General features: G+C 46.2%; 1 protein-coding gene across 3 annotated transcripts in view; it reads left to right on the forward strand.

Annotated features, from left to right (window-relative positions):
- The window catches only part of CELF5 (CUGBP Elav-like family member 5), a 71,702-nt gene extending 52,124 nt beyond the window's left edge, over nucleotides 1-19,578 (forward strand). For 2 of the 3 annotated variants that reach the window (XM_063290900.1, XM_063290901.1), the window contains exons 4-12: nucleotides 2,389-2,517; nucleotides 4,756-4,835; nucleotides 6,598-6,744; nucleotides 9,956-10,097; nucleotides 11,198-11,344; nucleotides 12,543-12,605; nucleotides 15,171-15,254; nucleotides 16,290-16,433; nucleotides 19,409-19,578. In XM_063290900.1, the coding sequence (XP_063146970.1) occupies nucleotides 2,389-2,517; nucleotides 4,756-4,835; nucleotides 6,598-6,744; nucleotides 9,956-10,097; nucleotides 11,198-11,344; nucleotides 12,543-12,605; nucleotides 15,171-15,254; nucleotides 16,290-16,433; nucleotides 19,409-19,536 (1,064 nt within the window). In that variant the 3' untranslated portion in view covers nucleotides 19,537-19,578. Of the gene's footprint in view, nucleotides 1-2,388; nucleotides 2,518-4,755; nucleotides 4,836-6,597; nucleotides 6,745-9,955; nucleotides 10,114-11,197; nucleotides 11,345-12,542; nucleotides 12,606-15,170; nucleotides 15,259-16,289; nucleotides 16,438-19,408 lie in introns of those variants that run through there. The other variant, XM_063290902.1, reaches the window with a different exon arrangement.
- Nucleotides 19,579-23,061: the final 3,483 nt, after the last annotated feature.

Below are 23,061 nucleotides of genomic sequence, written 5' to 3' on the forward strand. Positions count from 1 at the left end.
TGCTTCTTTAAAGTCCAACTTTCGCTTCCGTAGAGGGTCACCGGGAAGACCGTGGCTTGCACGATTCTGATCTTTGTAGGAACAGACACATCATGGCATTTGAATATCTTTTTCAAGGACTTCATGGCTGCTGGTACCAAGTGCTAGTCTGTGGCGTATTTCTTGGCCCTGGAGTAGAAGAAGGAGGGAAGGGAAGACGCCGTCAGACGGGCAAGATTCTGTTGTTATGGTCTATTTCAATAAAGTAGAGTTCTAGTCTTCCTGTAGAGTCGGTTTTCTGATCTGGTCTACCTCATAGGGCTGACAATATGGCCCCCTGTAAATCAGTGAGTGTTTTCCAGGATGAAACTCCAACTGAATACCATAGGGCTCAGTCTCACGTAAATGTGTAGAGAATGACAGGGGTGTTCGTACGGGGGTGTAAATCCAAAACCTTGCTGGAAACACGGACTTCAGTGAAAAAGAGGGCTGTCATCACTAGACAGCTAAAGCCCATTTAATTTCTATGGCGCCTGCAAAACCTTCGGTAGGAACTGTGATTCTATAAAACTGTCATGGGGTCTCTAAAAGCTAAGTTATCATCAGCCAGGTTTCTAGTCCTGGTGACCCCATGGACAAATTCTCACTCTCGTGGTTTGTCTCGTAGGAGGACTTCCAAGGATGCTTGGCTATCACAATGGCTATCACTTTATCCATTGTCTTCCCCTTCTTCTGCTTCCCTCAAGCTTGCCAAGCATAGCCATGTTTGCGGTTAGCATCCCATGCCCAAAGTGTGTGAGTTTCTGTTTGCCGACTATCACTTCAGGCAAACGATCAACCTTCACTTCAAAGTTCTTTCTTTTAGTCCATGGTGCACTTAGTAACCAACTCCAGGTTTAACATTTACGGGTGGTCCTTGACTTACAACCACAACTGGGACTGGAAAACTCATCGTTAAGTGGTACGGTCATTAAGTGAGGCATCACGTGACCACACCTGATTTTACAATCTTTTTTGCCATGGTTGTTAAGCGAATCCAGCTTCCCCATTGAACTTGCTTGTCAGAAGCCAGCTGAGAAGGTGGCAAATGGTGATTATGTGACTCTGGGACACTACAACTGTCATATATGCATGCCGGTTGCCACGTGCCCGAATTGCAATCATGTGAGCACGGGGACACTACAACGATTGTAAGAGCAAGGGCTGGTCATAAGTCACTTTTTTCAGCGCTGTTGTAACTTCAAACGGTTTCAAATGATCGTAAATCGAGGACTACCTGTACTTTTACTTGTGAGATTGATAACCCATAATAACGCTCCATCTGATCATTTTTCTCAAGTACAACCCTGTGAGGAGAGAATAATCCAAAGGCCTCCAGGGACCTTCCGTGGCTGAAGTGGGATTAGAGTCTGGGTCTCCCCATTTCTGGTCTAGCACCTTCACCAATGGAACATCCTGGCTCTTGGGCTGAGAGGGAGAGAATGGCTTAAATCCAGCCAATGAGCTTCTGTGGCTGAGAGAGGATTAGAACCTGGGTCTCCCTCCTCCTAAACCAGCCCCTTCCCCACCACACCTGATTGGCTTTTGGGCTGAGAGGGAGGGACTGGCCCAGAGTCAGCCAATGAGATTCTATGCCTATGGGGGGACTAGAACCTGGGTCTCCCCTCTCCTAATCCAGCCCCTTCCCTACCACACCTGATTGGTTCTTGAGCTGAGAGGGAGGGACTGGGCCAAAATCAGCCAATGAGCTTCTGTGGCTGACGGGAAACTGGACTCTGGGTCCCCCTGTTCTGACTCCAGTGCCTTAAACCACTACACCACATCAACTTTCCTTCCTTGCTTCTCAGTGTTGGTCTTTCCTAGCCACTGGAAAGGCCATTCTGGTCCAATCTGCTCAATATGGTTCTAAAAGTCCAGCGGAAAGGCAACCTCACTTTTACGACAAAGACTTGTGGAAACGAAGCGGCTCTCTGTGATGCGTCCCTGTGTTTTTGCACATCCCTTTGGCGTCATTCCTTCTTCTGGGCACACTGCAAGAAGAAAATTCTTTCCTTCCCATTGCAAATGGTGTGGGAAGCAGCCCTGAATTGTAGCTTTAAAAAAAAAAAAGATCTGTTCAATCATGTCCAATTCTTGGAGACTGCCTGGACTAGTCTTTCAGAAGCAGTTTGCCATTGCCTCCTTCCTAGGGCTGAGAGAGAGTGGCTGGCCCAAAGTCCCCCAGCTGGCTTTGTGCCTAAGACAGGACTTGAACTCACGGCCTCCCGGTTTCTAGCCTGGTGCCTTCACCACCACACCAAACTGGCCCTCCTAAGTTCATTTAGGGGCTGGGTTTTTCCCTTTCTATTTTTCCCAGCCCTCGGTGACCTACAGAAAGTTGATGGTTCTGTGTCCGTTGTTTTCTCCTAGGAGATCGGAAGCTCTTCGTGGGCATGTTGAATAAACAGCAGTCTGAAGAAGACATTCTGTGCCTCTTTGAGCCTTTTGGGGTCATCGATGAATGCACTGTGCTTAGAGGTCCGGACGGCAATAGCAAAGGTCAGTTTAACCTCTTCGATCCCACCGCAGCTCTCGTTTGCACGATGGCCATAGCGTTGTGCTGTTGTGCTGTAGGCTGTTGTCACTTCAGGGTGTGTGTGCAGTGCTGCAACAGTGTAGAAAAAGAGCGGGGCCTGCATTTCAATGCTGCGATCTGCCTGCCTTCCTTTGCCCGCCCACCCCCCCGTAGACCCCTGGAGCAACTTGATCTGCTTCTGAAGGGTTTGTCTACGCTCAAGTCCCATCCCCTTTTCAAAGTGGTTTAATTCTCAAGCCATCTGTGACGATTGGCTGTTAGAAGTGTCAACTGAAGCATGGTAATTCGTGGCACCTCCTCCCAGTTTATGTTCTGTGGGGTGGGGAAGACTATGGAGTGGGGCTTCTGGGATATTGAGTGAAGGGAGGGCCCAGAGGGAACCCCAGGATCTAACCCCAGGAAATTCCTCCTTGGTCAGAGCTGCCGATCTATGAATATTTAGTTAGTTAGTTAGTTAGTTAGTAAGGGTTAGCAAAGGGACGCGGTGGTGCGGCGAGTTAAACCGCTGAGCTGCTGAGCTTGCTGATTGGAAGGTCGGCAGTTCGAATCCGCGTGATGGGGTGAGCGCCCGTTGCTAGTCCCAGCTCCTGCCAACCTAGCAGTTCGAAAGCATGCCAGTGTAAGTAGATTAATAGACACCGCTTCGGCGGGCAGGTAACGGCGTTCCGTGTAGTCATGCCGGCCACATGACCACGGAGGAAGTGTCTTCGGACAAATGCCGGCTCTTCGGCTTTGAAACGGAGATGAGCACTACCCCCTAGAGTCGGACACGACTGGACTTAATGTCAAGGGAAACCTTTACCTTTACTAAGGGTTAGCAACCTCATTATGGTTGATCGCGCAGCCAGCCAGATGTTTAGCCTGGATTTGGCATTTTAGTCTACCTATCGAGTCCTTCCCAAGGACCTGGGATAGGCAGATGTTGTTGCTTAATGATATTAAAGGTATCGTCGCAGGAGGTAAGCTGTTCCAAGTAAAGCTGCCTTTTGCAATTGACCGATGGTGATTTTGTCAGTGCCGGTGGTGTTCAAGGGGTGCTCCAGATGTTTTGGAATTGCACCCAAGGGGCCTATGGCTATTGGTCCTACCTTTGCTTTCTTTTGCCACAGTCGTTCTACTTCTGTTTGCAGGTCTTTGCAAATATTATTTTAAATAATTTAAATTTAGTGTAAAAAATATTATTATTATTATTATCATCATCATCATTATCATTATTACTATTCCTATTATATTCTAATATTAAGCGAATCTCCTTGCAACCCCTTTTAAGTTACTTAATCAGCATTAACGTTTTGTGTGTTAACCAAGTGACTATGCTGTCCTATATCTTCCCCATGTTTCAGCTAGTCACGTTACTTTGGAGACATAAAGGAGGAAAACAAAAGAAGGTCTAAATCCAGAAAAAGGTTACTGCAGGCAGCGAGACTAACTGATCCTTCAGAACCCTTCCAGAATTCATGGGATATATTTTTCTATTATTCTTAACTCAAAGGTGACAGAGAAAATTAAACAGGTCTGAAATTGGTGTGAAGTGTTGGTGCAACCTCAGGCACAACGGTTTTCAAGGTCTCACCTCTTGGCCACCACAGCTACAAAATTATATATTTCATTTTGCAGTTACACAGGAATAATCCATAATCAGATTTGACTGGCAGGACAGATGTTGAATGACTTCTCTTTCTATGCTTAAAACAACTGTAGCAACACTCTGGGTAATTAAAAAAACTCCTTATTTTGCTTTGGATTTACTTGAAGCACATAGATTTGCACTCAGGGTGCCGCATTCTGCTTTGCCATTGTTTTGGGTTGGAAACAGTGCGCTTATGGAAAAATAAAGACGGTTCTTTTCCAATGGAGAAGAAAAGATTTAATTGTCCCTCCAGGGACATCTGTGCACAAAAGTCAAGATGGTGGCCACAACTGCATGACAGAAGCCTGCACCTTTTTATGTGTACATAACCCATACAGAAAAGGGGCAAGGCTTTGACTGCATGGTTCTGGCTGCCATCTTGACTTTTTTGACTCCAGCTGCCTCCCATGTCCCACTATGGCCCCTCTCTGCTCTAACTGTGAGAAAGTGTGCCAAAGTGCACAGGGAAAATTCTTGCTAAGTCAAAGCACAGGGAGATGTGCGATCCTCTTCCCCCTTTTCATTTGCTGCTTCTCTGTCTTAATCCTTGTTTAATTCTATCCCTTTCCAGGTTGTGCCTTTGTTAAATTTTCCTCGCACAACGAGGCCCAAGCAGCGATCCATGCTCTCCACGGCAGCCAAACCATGCCCGTGAGTAAAAAATCCAAGGTGTTGACACAAGTTAGAGAAGGGAAATTGGCATCTCAGATGGATAATTTAGCATCTTCACCATCTGGGCAAATTGAAATTGGACACTGGCAAACCTCCAGCTAGGGAGTTGAATAGGATTGTGGCCGCAACGTAGGAACCCTGCTTGCGTTTTTTAAAAATAGTTTTTATTAAAAGATTTTAGATAGATAATTAGAAATACAGTCAAAGAAAAGAAAAAATATATATAGTAAAGTAAATGTGAAAAATAGAAGAGACAAAGAGAAAAGAAGATAGTGGAAAGAAAAAGAAAATGAAAGAACAGAAAACAAGATAGATAGATAGATAGATAGATAGATAGATAGATAGATAGATAGATAGATAGATAGATAGACAGACAGACAGACAGACAGATGATAGAAAGAAAGAAAGATGATAGATAGATAGATAGATAGATAGATAGATAGATAGATAGATAGATGATAGAAAGAAAGAAAGAAAGAAAGATGATAGATAGATAATAGAAAGAAAGAAAGATAGATGATAGATAGATGATAGATATAGATATAGATAGAAAGAAAGAAAGAAATATAGATAGATGATAGATAGATAGATATAGATAGATAGATCGATATAGATAGAAAGAAATATAGATGATAGATAGATAGATGATAGATATAGATAGATAGATAGATAGATAGATAGATAGATAGATGAAAGAAAGACAGGAAGATGATAGATAGATAGATGACAGAGATAGATGGATAGATAGGGTTTCTGATCTTCCTCTCCGCAGTTATACATACAATTCTAATCAAACCTCTCTCTCTCAGATTTCATGATAATTCCCTTCTTTCTATAACCTCTTCTTCCTAATCATCAAAACCATAAGTCTCAAAATCTTTTTCTTTCTTACGCAAAGAGTCCAGAAGGGGTTTCCAGTCATTGATGAATGTCAATCAATAGCCTGCTTTGGGTTTCAAAATGCGGCAAGGCCGTGAGAAATTTGGAAGGGTATCGTGGAGCCAATTCTGCCCTGCCCCCCGATTTGAAAGTAGAGTCGTGGCCTGAAACTTGGTGGTGAGGGGGCCTAAGGATCTCAGGGAAAAAGAGATTTAATACTGAACCGCCTGGGCCTCCCTGTTTTCTGTGTGCATTGGGTGGATTTTTTAGGTGCATCGTGTGCATTGCACATAGAAAATAAGCAGAACTTGGATTCCACTACCTTGACTTTTTTTACCACTTTTTTGACCAGTTAGCAACTGGATCCGATGGAAGTACTCTTTCCCCTCCTCCTTGTAACAAGAAATAGCCATTAAAACCAGGACTTTCTGCTGATACATAGAAAGCAGGCAGAGCTCCGATCGCACGGTTGTGGCTGCCATTTTTACTTTTTTGACCACACCTTGGGGGAACCCCAGCCCTCATTGCTCTTGTTTCAAAATTAAGGAAAAGAGCCCAGGAGAAAACACCTCCTTGGCATGGAAAGGTTGCAGATGCAACCCCCAAGGTCTCCAAGGAAGGTAAATGGCTTCCTGTGCATTAATAATCCGGAACGAGACCGTCCGATGGCCTGGCTTGTTCTAACGCAGCTTTGCGGGTTCCTTTGATCCCACCGCTGGGACCGTCGTCTTGACTTTTTTGACCCCAACGGGGGATGAAAGCATACACCATTGCAAAATTCTGCGCACTAGAATTTAGCATCTGAGTGGCCCCCAGTCGGTCCTCTGTTTGCCCACCCCGAGCTTGCATTTCTCCCCACCAGGGTGCCTCTTCCAGCCTCGTGGTGAAATTCGCGGACACGGACAAGGAGCGGACTCTCCGTCGTGTGCAGCAGATGGTGGGGCAGCTTGGCATCCTCACCCCCTCCTTCGCCCTGCCGTTCAGCCCGTACAGCGCATATGCTCAGGCGGTGAGTATCAACGGGATAAAGGCCAGCTTTCTTCCTGTCCCAACTGGGAAGTGGGGGCTGCAACAGGGCCGCCAAAGCTGGCCTGGTGCGTGAGCAGAGGCCTTCCGGCAAGAATTGGCAACAACTACAGCAAAAAGAAAAACAGGGAGAAGCATGCAATAAATGTTGCAGTCTTTAATGCTCCTGTTTGGAACGCCAGCTTTACCCTCTTCCACCATATTCCTTTTAGTGCCCGTTTGTTGTAAAATCGGGTTGGATTCGCTTAATGACCCCTTTGCTTAGCAACTGAAATTGTGGTCTCAATTGTGGTCGTTAAGTGAGGACTACCAGTAACCTATGCCTACTCTTGCTGAAAATTAGAAGCATTGTTCTTCATTACTGAGGCAGGAAACACCCCCAAATTGTAGTCTAAACCCTCAAATAAGTTTAATGTTTATTCCAACACAGAAATCCTACCAATATCGTCATGTGTGAAAGGGCCATGTCCATTTTGTAATTTTTGCCAGCTGTTGCAGCCCACCACATCCCACAATTTTCAATACACCCCCCCCCCATGTTGACTTGTTCTGTGAAAGCAAATAAACCAAGTTGGGCATCCAATTTCTCAACATTCTTGAGCGACTTCCTACTGCCAAATTCTACTGGCAGGGCAAGATGCTTTGGACGTGCTCAGAAGCACTCTCTCCTTCACAACAGCTTTTTCATTTAGTCTGGGGGCAGAGTCCTGGCATTGTCATAATGAGGTATGCTGGTGTTAGTGGATCAGGTGCTCCATTCTCTCTGTGTCCTTTGCCAACTCCTTCACACACACTGTGTGTGATATTGTTAGTTTCAAAATGCAGAGGTTTCAGAAGGCAATAACTTATTGCAGTGTTTCTCAACCTCAGCAACTTTAAGATGTGTGGACTTCAATGCTGGCTGGGGAATTCTGGGAAAATGCTGGCTGGAGAATTCTGGGAGTTGAAGTCCACAAATGCTGGCTGGGGAATTCTGGGAGTTGAAGTCCACACATCTTAAAGTCGCTGAGTTAAAAAACACTGGTTTAGCTGAAAGAGATTGGCCAGGTTCACTCATCGTGGCAAACCTTGAAGCTGGGTTGTTGTGTTGCACAATGCCCAAACCAATGAACCACCTTATGGTTTAACATGCTGGCTTGATTCATGCAACACGTTAAGAAAACAGTTAAGTTTAAGGCAGCATTTCTCAAAGCTGGCTGGGGAATTCTGGGAGTTGAAGTCCACACCTCTTCAGGTTGCCAAGGTTGAGGGACACTGACCTACTGAGATTTTTTTTTCTGTCTCTAGAAAATATTTGGATATATGGAACTGCGTAATTGAACTGCATGCTTCTGAGTGTCGGCCATTCTGTCTCCCAGAGTCTTTGAGTGAGACAGGATCCTTGCGTGCAAGCTCGACAGAATTTATTTTCCCTTACTCCAGGACTATTTGTGTCATTTGCTATTATAAACTCAAGCTTTCATCGGAAAGAGGTTTTTCCTTAGGCTTTATTTTTATTTTTTCTTGATTTTTGTTTTCAGTTTTTTTTTCTCTTCCTCAGCTTATGCTCAGATTTTAATTGGGGCCGCAAACTGACGGTGGCTTGGAGCTGCTAGAAGAACTTTCTATTTGGTGAGGTGATAGGATAGAGGGCTTGAAATGTAAGAGCTGCTGTGTGATTAAAAATAGATGCTCAGTTTATTTCTGGTTTATGTCTGTTTCGCCACAGTTAAATACTCAGTTCAACTTTTTTCCCCATTCGGTAACCTTCTGAATTTTTGAAAAAGTGCCTGAAATTTTGCATTATTTTCCAATGCCTTCCCCATAATATACAAAAAATAAATGCTGCATGCATTTTACAGAAAACATGATTTTTCTGTGCTTGTTCCTGCAATGCCAATTTTTTCCATGCTTTTCAACCTATATAACTGGATTTTATAGCTATACTTTTTTTTAGCTGAGGAAAAAATTAAATCTCTTTCCAGCTGAGCTCACCTTCTGCAGACACATCTGTGCAGTTTTCGTAGCAGAAAATGTTTTACCGTTGTTTTGTAGTGTTTTTTTTAATTCCCCAAACACCTCCTGGTGGTCCCCCATCCCAATCTTTACAAGGTCCACCCTGGGTTTTAGTTTTTCTCAGGATCAACCAAGGTTAGCTAGCTGCTGCCAACCTTGTACATCCTTGTAAAATTCACAGGAGTTTGGAAACTAAAGACCACTGCATTCCAATTCCTTATTAGCCCAGGAAGTATTAGTTCAATTAAAATGCAATCCAGACAAAATCATCTCGTATGACTTACCCTATGAGGTCACACAATTTTCAAAAGAGATCAGATGGTTAACTATGAGAATTTTTTTAAAAGCCTCCATGTTCATGGGCAGTGTACCTGAGTACTGGTTTCAAGACCACATAGGAAGAAAGGACTACAGGTCGTCCTCATTTAGGGACTGCCTCGTATAATGACTGTTCACAGTTACAACGGTGATGAAAAAATGTGACCAATCCTCACATTTACGACCTTTGCAGGTCTGTAAAGCAAAGAAAAGTTGAAGTCCTATCTTAAGCACAGCCGTGCTTCACTTAAGGACCAAGTTGATGGTCCCAATGGTGGTTGCTAAACAAGGACTACCTGTAATCTCTTGGTATTCTGATGGCTGGCTTTCCTGGTGAATATCTGGATATTAGGGATGCTGAACTAGGAGGACATTGGAGCTATATGGGCCCAACTTGCTATATCCTAAATCTGTGTAAACTAAACCCAATTGCCCAGCAGACATGCTTTTGTTTTGTTTTTGTGCCGTGTTGACTCCTGGCGACTGCCTGGACAAGTCCCTGCAGTTTTCTTGGCAAGGTTTTTCAGAAGGGGTTTGCCACTGCCTCCTTCCTAGGGCTGAGAGAGAGAGGCTGGCCCAGGGTTGCCCAGCTGGCTTTGTGCCCAGGGCGGGACTGGAACTCAGGGCCTTCCGGTTTCTAGCCGATGCCTTCACCACTGCACCACACTGGCTCTATGCTTCCTCTTGCACCCATCAAACACGCTGCACCCCCATGGCATTCTGTCAATTCTCCTGCCCACCCCCCTTAACATCTTCTTTGCAAAGTTTGTTTTTCACTTCCATGCACCTCTGAATTCTCCCAGTCCCTTGTTGGATACAGCAGCCCCCACAGACCCAAGCTCACCATTTGCCTTGGAACGGCTTTTTTTTCTCTCTGGCAGCTGATGCAGCAACAGACGGTCCTCTCGGCATCCCACGGCAGCTTTCTCAGCCCCAGCCTCACCTTTTCGCCGTGCCACATCCAGCAAATTGGCACCGTCAGCTTGAACGGCCTCCCAGCCGCTCCGATTGCTCCGACCTCAGGTACGCAGCTGCAGGGGTGAACCCAAAAGCATGTGCGCGCGTGTGTGTGTGTGTGTGTGTGTGTGCTGAAATACACTTGCCCAAGGGAACAAGGCTGCAGGTTTCGTTTCGTTTCATTGATTTGAGTTGGACCCTTCCATGCCCACCGGGAGATGCCAGGGGGTACACAGACACTTTTCTGCGTGCGGGACACCCAGGTAGGGGATTTTCCTTAGAAAACACCCAAAAATTCTAATGCGTGTGGCTCTGGAGGAAGAAAACTATTGATGTGAGTCAGACTATAGGAAGCCTTCATGCAGGCTGTTGGCTCCCTCGCTGGGGGTACTCCAGGCAAGTGAAGCCCAGCTTTTGGGAGGGCCAACAGGCAGAACAGGGAGATCACTAAAATTTTGAGATGCCCTTTTCTGTGCTTCCTCCCCCCCCCACCCCGGTGGACTGAGATATGTGCTTTCAGAAGTAAAAATATTCCCTGCCCTTTGGCTAGACTAGAGAGATATTCCATCTGGCAGAAAAGCCTCCCCAAGGAGGAAAGAGACATTTGCTTGGAGCACAGACTCCGGATCCGTCCCACAGGAGGGAGGGAGGGAGGGAGGGAGGGAGGGAGGGAGAAAAAAGAGAAGAGGAAGAGGGGAGGGAGCTGGGATGGATGCATGGAAAGGCAAGGTTAAGATTAATAAAGGGAGGGAGGGAGGAATTGAGAAAGGCAGAGTGGAAGAGACAACGGAAAGACAGAAGGGAGGAAAAGAAAGAAAATGGAGGGAGAAGAAAAAAAGGGGTGGGGAAGGGGATGAAGTGGAAGAGAGGAAGGAAGGAAGGAAGGAAGGAAGGAAGGAAGGAAGGAAGGAAGGAAGGAAGGAGAGAGATGGAAAGAAAAGGAAAGAGAATAAATGGATGAAAGGAAGGTAAGAAGGAATAGAGAGAGAAATGATGAAAAGGAAGGGAAAAGAAGGAGAGAGAGAAAAAGAAAGAAAGAGAAAAGAAAAAAGGGAGGAAGAGGAAGAGAGAGAGGAAGGTTGGAGAAAAAGAAAAAGAGAGAGAGAGAGGGAGAGGGAGGGAGGACCCTTCTCTTCTTCCTTTCTTCTTCCGTCTCTGTTCTGCAGGGCTACACTCACCTCCTCTGCTGGGCACAGCTGCTGTCCCAGGACTGGTCACCCCCATCAGCAACAGCTTTGCCGGCATGGTGGCCATTCCCAGCAGCCATCCGACCCTGGAGACGGTTTATGCAAATGGGCTGGTCCCCTGCACAGGTAGGACCGAAGTGGAGAGGCTGCAGGGTGGCCAGTTTCCCCAGCCTGGGCTCGTTGCGAGGGCTGCTGGGAACGGAGAGTTGGCCTGTGTCTTTCGGGGAAATGGGGAAGGGGCTGGACTAGGAGTGGGGAGACCTGGGTTCTAGTCCCCACTCAGCCATGGAAGCCCCCTGTGGGGCTCCGGAACAGTCGCTTTTTTTAGCATAACCTACCTCAAAGGGTTGGTGTGATGAAAAGGAACTGGGAGGAGGGAATTCTGTAACCAACACATACATAAATGGAGAAGGCAAATGGGAGAAATGGAGAAGGCAAAATGGGAGAGCTGGAGACCCAGGGCAGCAGAGGTTCAGAGCTTACGTGCAGCCCTGGACTAAAACTGCAGGGGGATTCTGGGAAAAGGAAGTCTTTCATGCTTGCCCTCCCCGCCTCTGTGCCCTCACAGCAAATGGGGAATGGCGGGCTTGCCAGTAGCAGCTTTCCCCAGGCAACAGTGGGGGCCCATGGCCACAGGGCATCATGTCAAGAACCTGCCCGATGCCCGGCTGGGCCAAGTCACCCCTCTGCCCAGCCAGACCTCTTCAATAATCAGCGCCAGGATACATGTATTGTCCATTTTTCCCAAGATGCATAAAATAGTTGCTGTGCAACAAAATATTAATTTGCACTTGTTAGATGCCACACTGACTGCAGCAAAACACTGTAAAGCTAAAGTACAGGTTGAAAAATGAACATAGCAGCAAATAATCTTGAAAAAGTTTTAAATTAAAGATGGTTTTGTTCACCCTTGGTCTTTGGTTTTTAAAATCAAAAGGATATTTGCAAAGGTAGAGTTAATTTCTATTCCTGTGAGGAATTAACTCATTGATATGAGTTAATTTCCAGTAGGAATAGAAATTACCTCTATATTTACAAATATCCTTTTGGAGAGAAATATTAAACAGGGATGTTTAAATTTGTGTATCTGTGTATCTAACAGCATTTCTGTATCCTCCCAAACGATGTGTGCATTCTTGTTTGGGTTTGGTTAATGTTATTTTTAATTTGCAGTGTTTTGTTCAAAACTTTTTTAAAAATAACGAAGTGTTGGAATTCCAAACCCATTGGTTTTGATTTTCCCCTTCATTTTCTTCTTCCACCCCGTTCTTGTCAATTTCTCTAATCCTTGAAAAAAACAGAAACGAAATCTCTCTTGTTTTAGCCCAAAACTCATCCGTTGCAGAGACCTTGCACCCAACTTTCCCTGGAGTCCAGCAATATGCAGGTACCTTTGCTGAAGTCATCCTGCTTAATGATTTCCTCGGGCTGTAAATGTTGGGGAGAAGAGGGGTAAATGGTCAAGTGCCCGTGGGATGGGGTCAAGACAGGCTACAAAGAAACGGAGAAAGATCTGAGCCTCTTTGGGAAGAACCCTGAAGTTTGCAGAATTGACAGAAATTTTTAAGGAAAGAGCGAGGCCCTCTTTTAAACAACAATAAAAGGAGCCCATAGAGAATTTAGATAGTATCTGAATCGTTAAGGAATAAGAAATAGGGAAAAAAAGGGAAGGTGTGAACTGCCTTGGCCAAAGCAGTTTGGATGCAAACTTAGAGGGGGCATCACTTTTACAGGTAGTCCTCGACTTATGACCACAATTAGGAACAGAGCTTCCATTGCTAAGTGAGGAGGCCATTAAGTGAGTCATGCCCGACTTTACAACCTGTTTGGCCATGGTCATTAAGTGAATCACCATGGTCATTAAGTGAATCACGTGCTGTTAAGCAAATCTGGCTTCCCTCATTGACTTTGCTTGTCAGAAGCCAGCTGGGAAGGTCATAAATGGTGATCACGTGACCCTGGGACGCAGCAACTATCATAATACACACCAGTTGCCAAGTGCCTGAATTTTGATCATGTGACTACAGGGACGCTGTGATGGTCGTAAGTGCAAGGGCCGGTCGCAAGTCACATTTTCCAGTGCCGTTGAGACTTCAAACGGTCACTGAATGAATGATCGTAAGTCGAGGACTACCTATAGAGGAGTGGCATTAATATACTACAGCATTTTGTGACAGTAAATTCAGATGGTTTATGGGGACAGGATTAGAGGCAATGTGAGGCCTCTGAGAAGCAAGATGGGGTGATCCTATGCTTGGGAGGGCTGTGCTGAAACACAAGAGCCCACCCCTACCCCAATTTTCTTGTGAAGGGCTGAATGTGCTCACTGAACTCTGGATGCCACAGAATGTTCACCAACAGTCTGGAAAGCAGGATGGACATCTGAGAATGGGAATGAACAGACATGACAAACTGTTATGTGGAATTCCCTTCAAGTTGAGCCTGACCCCTGGTGAGGATAGGAGCATATCCTGGCATTCATTTTGGCAAGGGTGCAGACATCACTTGTCATAACTTTTTTCTGGGTCGTGACCCCGGAGGAGTGTCCTGGTGGTCTCCCATCCAAATACCAAGCAGATCTAGCTTGCTGAGCATTTAGAAAGACTCCCTTGAGTTTAGCTCAACACTTGGAGACACATCCAGGAGGTTTTCTTGGCCAGAGCACGGAAGTGACTTTGTCACTGCCTTCCTCCATGATAGTTTTTCACCCTCACAGTCTAACCCATTGCCCTGTGATTTCCTAGTGGTCTCTCATCCCAGGTCTAAGCAAGTTTGATGCTGTTTAGCTTTTTCAACATCAGCTGAAGTTGACTAGATGCTTCCATTTTCACAGATTGTGTGGGAAAATATAGCTTTCATAATAATGACAGGGAGGTTGGATATGTCCCATTTCCATGATTCAAGCACATCCAGGGAGTAGGCAATATAAATACCTGGAAGTCACTGTTCAAGTCAACTATTGCAGTTGCTCCAGATGATGGTGTAATGCAGTGTTTCCCAACCTTGGCAACTTGGAGATGTGTGGACTTCAACTCCCAGAATTCTCCAGCCAGCATGCTGGCTGGGGATTCTGGGAGTTGAAGTCCACACACCTTTATGTTGCCAAGGTTGAAAAACACTGTTTTAGCAGGATATTAAAAAGGAACATCTTTCTTCAATTCAGCTCCATCATTATATAAAGAGACCCAGTCTGGAGTAGTAGTTAAAGGCCCTAGACTAGAAACCAGAAGGCTGCAAGTTCTAGTCCTGCCTTAGGCACAAAGCCAGCTGGGTGAATTTGGACCAGTCCCTCTCTCTCAGCCCAAAGAAGAAGAATGCGAGGTCAAACCACATCCAAAAATGTTGCCAAGAAAACTGCAGGGGCTTGTCCAGGCAGCTTCCGGGAGTCAAGACTGACATGAAGGCCAAAATATATCAGTGTCTTGAGTCTAATGGTTCAAACAAGGTGGGTGCATCAGGATGGCTAGAATACCCCCACCCAGTCCAGAGAGGTGGATTAGCCTCACATTAACCCGAGACTTTCCCGATAGCTGGCCAGATCTCCAAACTTCAGCACACCTTTCTCTGACGCCAAAACCAGAGCACATACCAATTTATACCCATTGCAGCTAAAGAGCTGAGATCTCGATAGGCTGGATGTTCTGCTAAGCCAGCAAGGAAGGGGGACATGTTTGTAAACCTTTGCTTGGAGAAGACTTTGGCTGCTGTCTCAGGAGCAAAAGTGACTTTCGCAACAAGAATTCAGATTGATTGATCGATCAATTGATTGCCATCAAATCATTTTCAACTCCGGGCAACCACCTAGATGGATTTTCTCCGTGAAAAGGGAGGTTCTCATGAAGATTCTTGAAGGTTCTCATGCAGCCTTCATTCACAAGCTTTAGGGAGCTGAAAAACAAATGGGAATTGATTGACCTCGTGACCTCAGCCTCTTTTGTGTCACCCCTTGCAGCTGTCTATCCTGCCACTGCCATCACCCCAGTTGCGCAGGCCATTCCTCAGCCTCTTCCAATAATTCAGCAGCAACAGCGAGAAGGTAAGTAGGTCTTCTCCTGCATGAACATGATGGAAGGAGCAGGCAACCTGCATCTTCAATACTCATGGAAAAAGTGTGGCCTCCTGCACTATCTATGGCAGTGTTTCTCAACCCTGGCAACTTTAAGATGTGTGGACTTCAACTCCCAGAATTCCCCAGCCAGCATGCTGGCTGGGGAACTCTGGGAGTTGAAGTCCATGAATGTTGGCTGGAGAATTCTGGGAGTTGAAGTCCATACATCTTAGAGTTGCTGAGGTTGAGCAACACTGATCAAGCCAAATGAAGTCTTCCCAGCTGGTGTGATGGAATTGTAAGTCCCAGAATTACCAAGCAGGAAGGGCATCCGGTTGGGGGAAGTTGATTTAAAGAAATATGGGATTGGAGCTGTTGTATCAACAATACCTGGGCACTAACGAAGCCAATTTTGAGCTGGTTCTGTTGGGTCAGTGGAGAGATGCCTTGAGTAGAACTCAGGGCAGATGACCAGATCCTATTAGATGACCACAGCAACTCCTGGGGGCCGCTGGAAGTGATCTGAAGCTGAGCAGTTGCCTGGCAGAGCCCCACTGGATGTACAGTAATTGCCCTAAATCTGCGCTCTTTCTAAGATGTTTTGGACAACATTTCCCACAACCCCATGGCATTGACTGCTGGTGGGAGTTGATGTTCAGAGCATCTAGAGGTGGCAAGATACTTTCCTTTCCCAAAAAAGGAGGAGACCAAGGACAAACACCTCAGATGCATTGGGGGTGGGACTCAAAAACTCAAGATGGCTGCCACCTCTGTGTAATCAAACCTCTACCCTTTACATGGGTTGGGCATCATACCACTTGCACTTCCTAGAGGTTTTTCCTTTTTTTAGTTGAAATCCTCCACCATGCTGGCTGGGGCATTCTGGGAGTTGAAGTCCACCCATCTTAAAGTGGCCAAGGTTCAGAAACACTGGTTTAAACCATATCTGGATGCCATCTTTTTCTCTTGAAGCTAAGCCTACTCAATTCTAACCAATAATGCACACTGTCTTTCCAACTACAGGCCCAGAAGGGTGCAATCTCTTCATCTACCATCTGCCTCAAGAGTTTGGGGACAACGAGCTGATGCAAATGTTTCTTCCCTTTGGGAATATCATCTCCTCCAAAGTGTTTATGGATCGGGCCACAAACCAGAGCAAATGTTTCGGTGAGTGAGCTGCGAGAAAGGAGGGAAGGATCTGGGATGCTGTGGGGAAATAACATTAAGGCTTTGTTGTGTAGCTTTGCAAAACAAAAATCTGTGCAGATCGTTGAAAAGAGAGAGGAACTAGAGGCACGCTAAATATTTTGAGGTCAGAATGTCCCAACTTTGGAACATAAGAATAGCCCTGGTGGATTGGCCAAGGTCCCTCTTAGTCCAGTGGTTTGTGTATCTCAGGGGCCAACCAGATCCATCTGGGGTGCTTGCAAGCAAGAGGTGTTAACTTAATCCCTCTTCCACCATTATTCTCCTACAACTGGTCTCGGGAGTCATGCAGATTTCTAGCACTGACTCTCCAAGACCAATAGACTTTGGCAGACCTGCCTTCCATGAATTTATCCAATGCCCTTTGGAAGCCATCTGTCATGTTCCCTGATTCAATGTAGTTTATACGTCGTAACGTTTCCCATGCCATGGCGCTGACGCGCGTTTCTGTTTGGGAGGGAGCTGCTGTGAGACCTTGTGCCAAGCTCTGTATGTGGAATCAGGAGAATGGAATGTGTTTGGGTTATGTTCTCTGCTCAAGGCCTTTTCCCGCAGACCCTCAGAAGCCGTTAGGAGCACCTGGGATTGTGGACTTGAGAAGATTCTACGGGGGGAGGGATTTCATTTGCACCGAGGGTTTTTAGTTTGAATTTGGCGCGCTTTCATCATTCTCAGCTTTCTTTCCGATCCTGCATGCTATTCTTCAATAAATCAGGTATCTTTGAAACCCTGCTTATGAGCCTGATATCCATTAGAATAGGCAATCATTACACCATCCAAGTTAGTGACCATCACCATATATCCTGTGGCAGTGAGTTCAACCAGCCATCTGAAGACCCTCCTGTTCTGGCTTCAGAACAGCCGTTCGGGGTCTGACCTAACCAGCAGCGCCCAGCCTCGACACGTGATGTTCCAACCTGCACCCCGCGGTTGGAATGGCCCATTTGAAGTCCATTCCATAGTTCTGGTGAAGTTGGGATGAGAAGGGCGGGTGGCTGTGTTCAGATCAGGATGTTTTGGAGTTGCCACGTTCCCATCTCAAAGACCTTTTACATGTCTCTGATGTGAATTCTTTGAACAAAGTTGTGTTCCTGGAAATCCAGACATAATTGAGTTGTACCAGATCAACACGTAGGAAGACTATATTTTCATGCTTGCTTGCTTGTTTGCTTTGGGATGACATGTGTAGAAAAACATTTGGTTTAGCACTGCTGTATATTTTGCAGTGCAATATTAGAGGGACAGGGACGCGGTGGCGCTGCGGGTTAAACCGCTGAGCTGCCGATTGGAAGGTCGGCGGTTCGAAACCGCGCGGCGGTGTGAGCTCCCGTTGCTCGTCCCAGCTCCTGCTCACCTAGCAGTTCGAAAACATGCAAATGTGAGTAGATTAATTGGTACCGCTTCGGCGGGAAGGTAACGGCGTTCCGTGTCGTCATGCTGGCCACATGACCCGGAAGTGTCTATGGACAACGCCGGCTCTAAGGCTTAGAAACAGAGATGAGCACCGCCCCCTAGAGTCGGACACGACTGGACTTTACGTCAAGGGAAACCTTTACCTTTACTAATATTAGAGGGAGATGCATTCAGATTCTGAGTTTGCTACCCACAATGACACCATTTCCACTATTAAGACATTCAGATGGTGATGAGGGCCAGCAGAAAAACTCTGAGCAGCTTTTAGCCCTAGGCACAGACCTGAAAAATATATTTCCATGAGGATTGACTATTTACCTTTATTTATATTATTTATTATTGTATTTTTATACTGTGTGTTTTATGGTTGTTTTTAATCGATTGTTGTAAACTGCCCAGAGTCCCCCCAACGGGAGGAGATGGGTGGGGACAAATTAGATAGATAAATAAATAAATAAATAAATATTCAATACAGGCAGTCCTCTTTTAGCAACTGCCTCATTTAGCAACCATTTGCAGTTACAGCAGTGATGAAAAAGTAACTTTGCAACCAGTCCTCGCATTTACGACCTCCTCCTCCTCTTTTATGCATTACGCTCACCCCTGTTCAAACAGGCTTGCCAAGTTCTTGAAACAAAACAAAACTTAGTTGGAACCTAGCTAAAAATGGCCCACTTCTTCTTTGAGCCACCTGCGGCAGAGTAAAACATTGATTATGTGCCATTGAGTTGATTTTGACTCCTAGTGACCACATAAATGGACCTTCTCCAGAAGAAATACTCTAGCAAAATATTAAAAAGGGTGCTAAATAAGGACCTTATTCAGTGTTCCTGTTCAGGGATCCCCCCAGCTGGCTAGACAAGCATGCTTTTTTCTATTTATTTTCCAATTGTCTCCCAACAGCCAGGTGATAACCTGCCACAAGCTGTATTTTGAACATATTGGGGCATTTTAGAGGCTTTAGAGGGTTTTCCCTCAAGCTTCAGCATTTTATATTTTTGTAAACTTTGCTCTCTCTCCCAGCCTTTGAACACTTCTGTCTCATGCAGGGATGGTGAGCTACATAATAATATTTGGAAAATGGATCCCACCGTTAGTATTACATGGCATATAAACTGAAAACTGAAGAAAAGGGGTGGTGGAGGTGTCATCCTTGTTCAATTGCACCAGTGTTTTCTCGACTGGATAGGGGATATTCTGAATCCCAAAGATTTGGCATGCTTTGGAGTAGAAATAGACAGAAAAAAGTAAATTTCAGTTCAGAATAGACCTGGCTTGGGAGCAGGGGTGTCTGCTGTGGGGTCAAAAAAGTCAAGATGCAATGCATGTAACAAAGAGGGGTTCAATTGCATGGTTGCAAGATTGCATTCAATCTTGACTTTTTTGACCGCCCTCCTCCTGTGGGCCCTCCTGCCTGGGAGAGAAGGGCTTTGCAGTTTTTAAATCATTCGGTGAATACCTGCAAACACCCAGACACACAAGCACACAGGGGGTTGCTAAACTGATCCTTTCCTTCTGTCAAGGCTTTGTGAGTTTCGACAATCCCTCCAGTGCCCAGACGGCCATCCAGGCCATGAACGGATTCCAGATTGGTATGAAAAGACTGAAGGTGCAGTTGAAACGGCCGAAGGATGCCGGCCAGCCGTACTGACAGGTGAATGGGTTGGTATGTGCAAGGAAGCCGGTGTTCCTGCAGGTAAAACAAGGGGCTTTAATGCCCTGACAAATCTGCTGAAAACTTATTTTCCTGCCCTTAACATTTGCACACAATGGAAGCAAAGGAACGGGGCTAAAAAATGGGGTTTCAACAGTTGCCTGACATTCTGGAGAGGGACATGTGACTCGGAAGGCTATCCGTTAGCCTGTTCCTTGAATATCCAGCATTTCCTCCCCAAACCAGCCATTACCCCCTCTAGATCCATTGAGACCTGGACAGGCTTCCTTTTGAATACTTGAATTAGCAATCCACAGCAATATTTCATTGGCTTTCCTGCACACTGCCAAGGGTTGGATGAGATGATCCTCAGGGTCTCTTCCACCTCAGTGGTTTTATGACTCTATGAACTAGTGTGTAAATTGGAAACAGCAACCTCCAGATTAAGAAAGCAGGCTTTAAGAAAGCCTCCATTTTTCTGTGCTAGCAGCATCCAACTTCATCGCTGTAGGAAGGCAGCACAGGGCAGCCTTCGCTCTTGTCCATACCATGTCCTCAAGGAACTGGGGTTCCTAGCATAGTGTCTTCGATTGATTGATTGATTGATTGATTGATCCTGTGCCATCAAGTTGGGGTCAATTCTGAGCAACCACATAGATCAGGGTTTTTCAAACTTGGCAACTTTAAGATGTGTGGACTTCAACTCCCAGAATCCCCCAGCCAGCACGCATCGACTTCAACTCCCAGAATCCATAAATAATCTTTTCACGGTTGGCTTCGTAAGCCATGCATAAGCAGCAGTTAGGCCCAGTAGATAGATCTAGATAAGTGTATTTCGACCTTGTCATCTTTAAGATGGGTGGACTTCAACTCTCGGAATTCTGGGAGTTGAAGTCCACCCAACTTAAAGCATGCTGGCTGGGGAATTCTGGGAGTTGTAGTCCTCGCATCTTAAAGCATGCTGGCTGGGGAATTCTGGGAGTTGAAGTCCACCCATCTTAAAGCATGCTGGCTGGGGAATTCTGGGAGTTGTAGTCCTTGCATCTTAAAGCATGCTGGCTGGGGAATTCCAGGAGTTGAAGTCCACCCATCTTAAAGCATGCTGGCTGGGGAATTCTGGGAGTTGTAGTCCTTGCATCTTAAAGCATGCTGGCTGGGGAATTCTGGGAGTTGAAGTCCACCCATCTGAAAGTTGACAAGTTTGAAAAACGGTGACATAGATTTTCTTTAGTAATTATGATAATCTATACCATCCTAACATCTAAAATGTCCTCTTCCTAGCCACTCACACCTTCCTTGAGAATGTATCTCCTCTTTTCAACCTCCTCCGTTAGTCACTATCCCCACTATCTCCACCTTTTCTTGCCAACAGAATAAGATTTCCTTTTACTTCCCAGTCTTGTCTGCAGTCTTGAGATTTCCTCGTGATTTCTCCGACTTCGAAGTAGGATTAACTTAGACAAGGCTATCCAAGTGCTGCCACCAGCTGAGACACCTCATGGTTAAAAAAATTGCATTTAGGATGAAGCAAGGTTTTGCCCCTTCGTTATTCCGCTCAGACACCAACACTGAGTCCGGTTTTAAGACAATCAGAATAAAACGAAGTGAAACGTTGTAAAAACATGGAAGATAAGCATGAATAAATGACGGTAAATTGGTTACTGGTTCCTGATTGCGGATGACGGATGGCCCCTGCTACCGTCTCCATTTTCTCTGGGCCATGCAGATTGTGATTTCACACACCTCTATCCTGCCTTCCCTTAATTGCCTTTTTTCTTGAGATGAAACCTCCCGAGCACTGCAGCTTTCTTTCCATGGAGCAGCTTCTTCCGAGCCTTTCACCCTTTTCGGCATTTTTTTCCCCGGTCCTTCTGGTGTCACAGGGACTAGAACCCTGGGCTGGATCAGTGCCCTTTACATGAATGGCAGTCCCAGGTTTTCCAGATAGGGGAAGACTGCTGGAAAGCCATAACTCTCTGGGGTTTTTGATTTTCGGTTCTTTCCCCAGTGAGGCCTGTTGTGAAAAGGGCCTTTCTGTGGCTCAGCTGTTTCCGTTCTCCACCTGAGGCTTTCCTGGATCTGCCTCAACGGGCTCTGTTGGCATAATTGGGCAGTTGGAATGGCTTGTGGATCCCCACCCCTCCCGCAGAAGGCTGGAGAGAATCTTGCCTCTTATGCCCAACCTCTTTTCCCCTCAGCCTTATCAGGTAAACCCAACAGGAAAGACGACCAGAGGAGCTGATTCTACTTTATTGTAAGGCTACGCTGACAGACTCTTGCAAGTCTGAAAGTGCAAATTTCCCGCCCTCCCTATTTACCGCCTGAGTGGTCAGGGTGGGCCCTTCCTAAGGTTCTTCCTCCGGCCGTTATTCTGTTGTGGGCTCCTTCCTCTTTTATCTGATTGCTCCCTTGGCGGCATCTCTCCCCACCACCCCGGTCTTCCAAGGCCACCCTCACATTCCATCATACTACCCCAGTTTGTGCCATTGGCAGTCCTGGATGAGAATCCTACTCTGAGCTACTTAACATAATGAGCTTTACATCACATTGCTTCCTCCCTCCGTCCCATTTTCTCCTCCCTCCCTCCCATTTTCTCCTCCCTCCCTCCCTCCCTTCCCACTTGCTCTCCTTCCTTCTCCTCCCTCCCTCCCTCCCTCCCTCCCATTTTCTCCTTCCTTCCCTCCTTCCCTCCTTCTTTCCCCTCCCTCCCTCTTTCCTTCTTCCTTCCTTCCTTCCTTCCTTCCTTCCCCTCCCTCCCTCCCTCCCTCCCTCCCTCCCTCCCTCCTTCCTTCCTTCCTTCCCTCCCTCCCTCCCTCCCTCCCTCCCTCCCTTCCTTCCTTCCTCCCTCCCTTTTTCACCAGTTTGTTCACTGCTCTTTCCTTCCTTCTGCATATTCCTCTCGTTCAGGCCCCCTCTGGTGGCTTTCAGCAACGCACATGTATTTTAAGAACAGTGACACCCACGTGGGAGCTGCCTCCCCTGACCTCCCTTCAGTGTGCTTCTGAACCTCCTTTGGCAGTTGTTGTCCAAGGCGCAGGAGTCCGTGGCAGGCCCTGCAGCTGAATACCTGCTGTTTTGAAAGTGAACACGAGGCACACCCAGAGCGTGCAATCCATTAGATGCAAAAAGGAAAAAAAAAGCTGTATGTTATAACAGTCCAGCAGTTTTGCAGTTGATAGCCCTGGCCTCTGGTGCTTATGTTCAATATTTACTTACCTAAACAGAGAAACAGAATGACCATGGGCAGGCAAAAAAAGCAGTGGGAGCGGGAGCAAAGTCCAACTTCCTGCCGGCTTCCCCGCTGGCTTTGCTTGTGGGAAGCCGGCAGGGAGCGTCGGACACCACGATCACGTGACCACGGGGACGGTGCAACGGCCCCAACTCTGCAAATAAAACTGGTCTGAATATTGTGGAAATTCCAATCTCTGAGGAGTAATGGGTCCCAGATTTTTTACGCATTCTTTGAGTTAGCAGATTTTGGGTACCTTGATTCAAAAATGGTCGCGGTACAATGCACCGTTT

The sequence above is a fragment of the Candoia aspera genome, chromosome 1 (genome assembly GCF_035149785.1).
Source record: "Candoia aspera isolate rCanAsp1 chromosome 1, rCanAsp1.hap2, whole genome shotgun sequence".
Taxonomy (NCBI): domain Eukaryota; kingdom Metazoa; phylum Chordata; class Lepidosauria; order Squamata; family Boidae; genus Candoia; species Candoia aspera.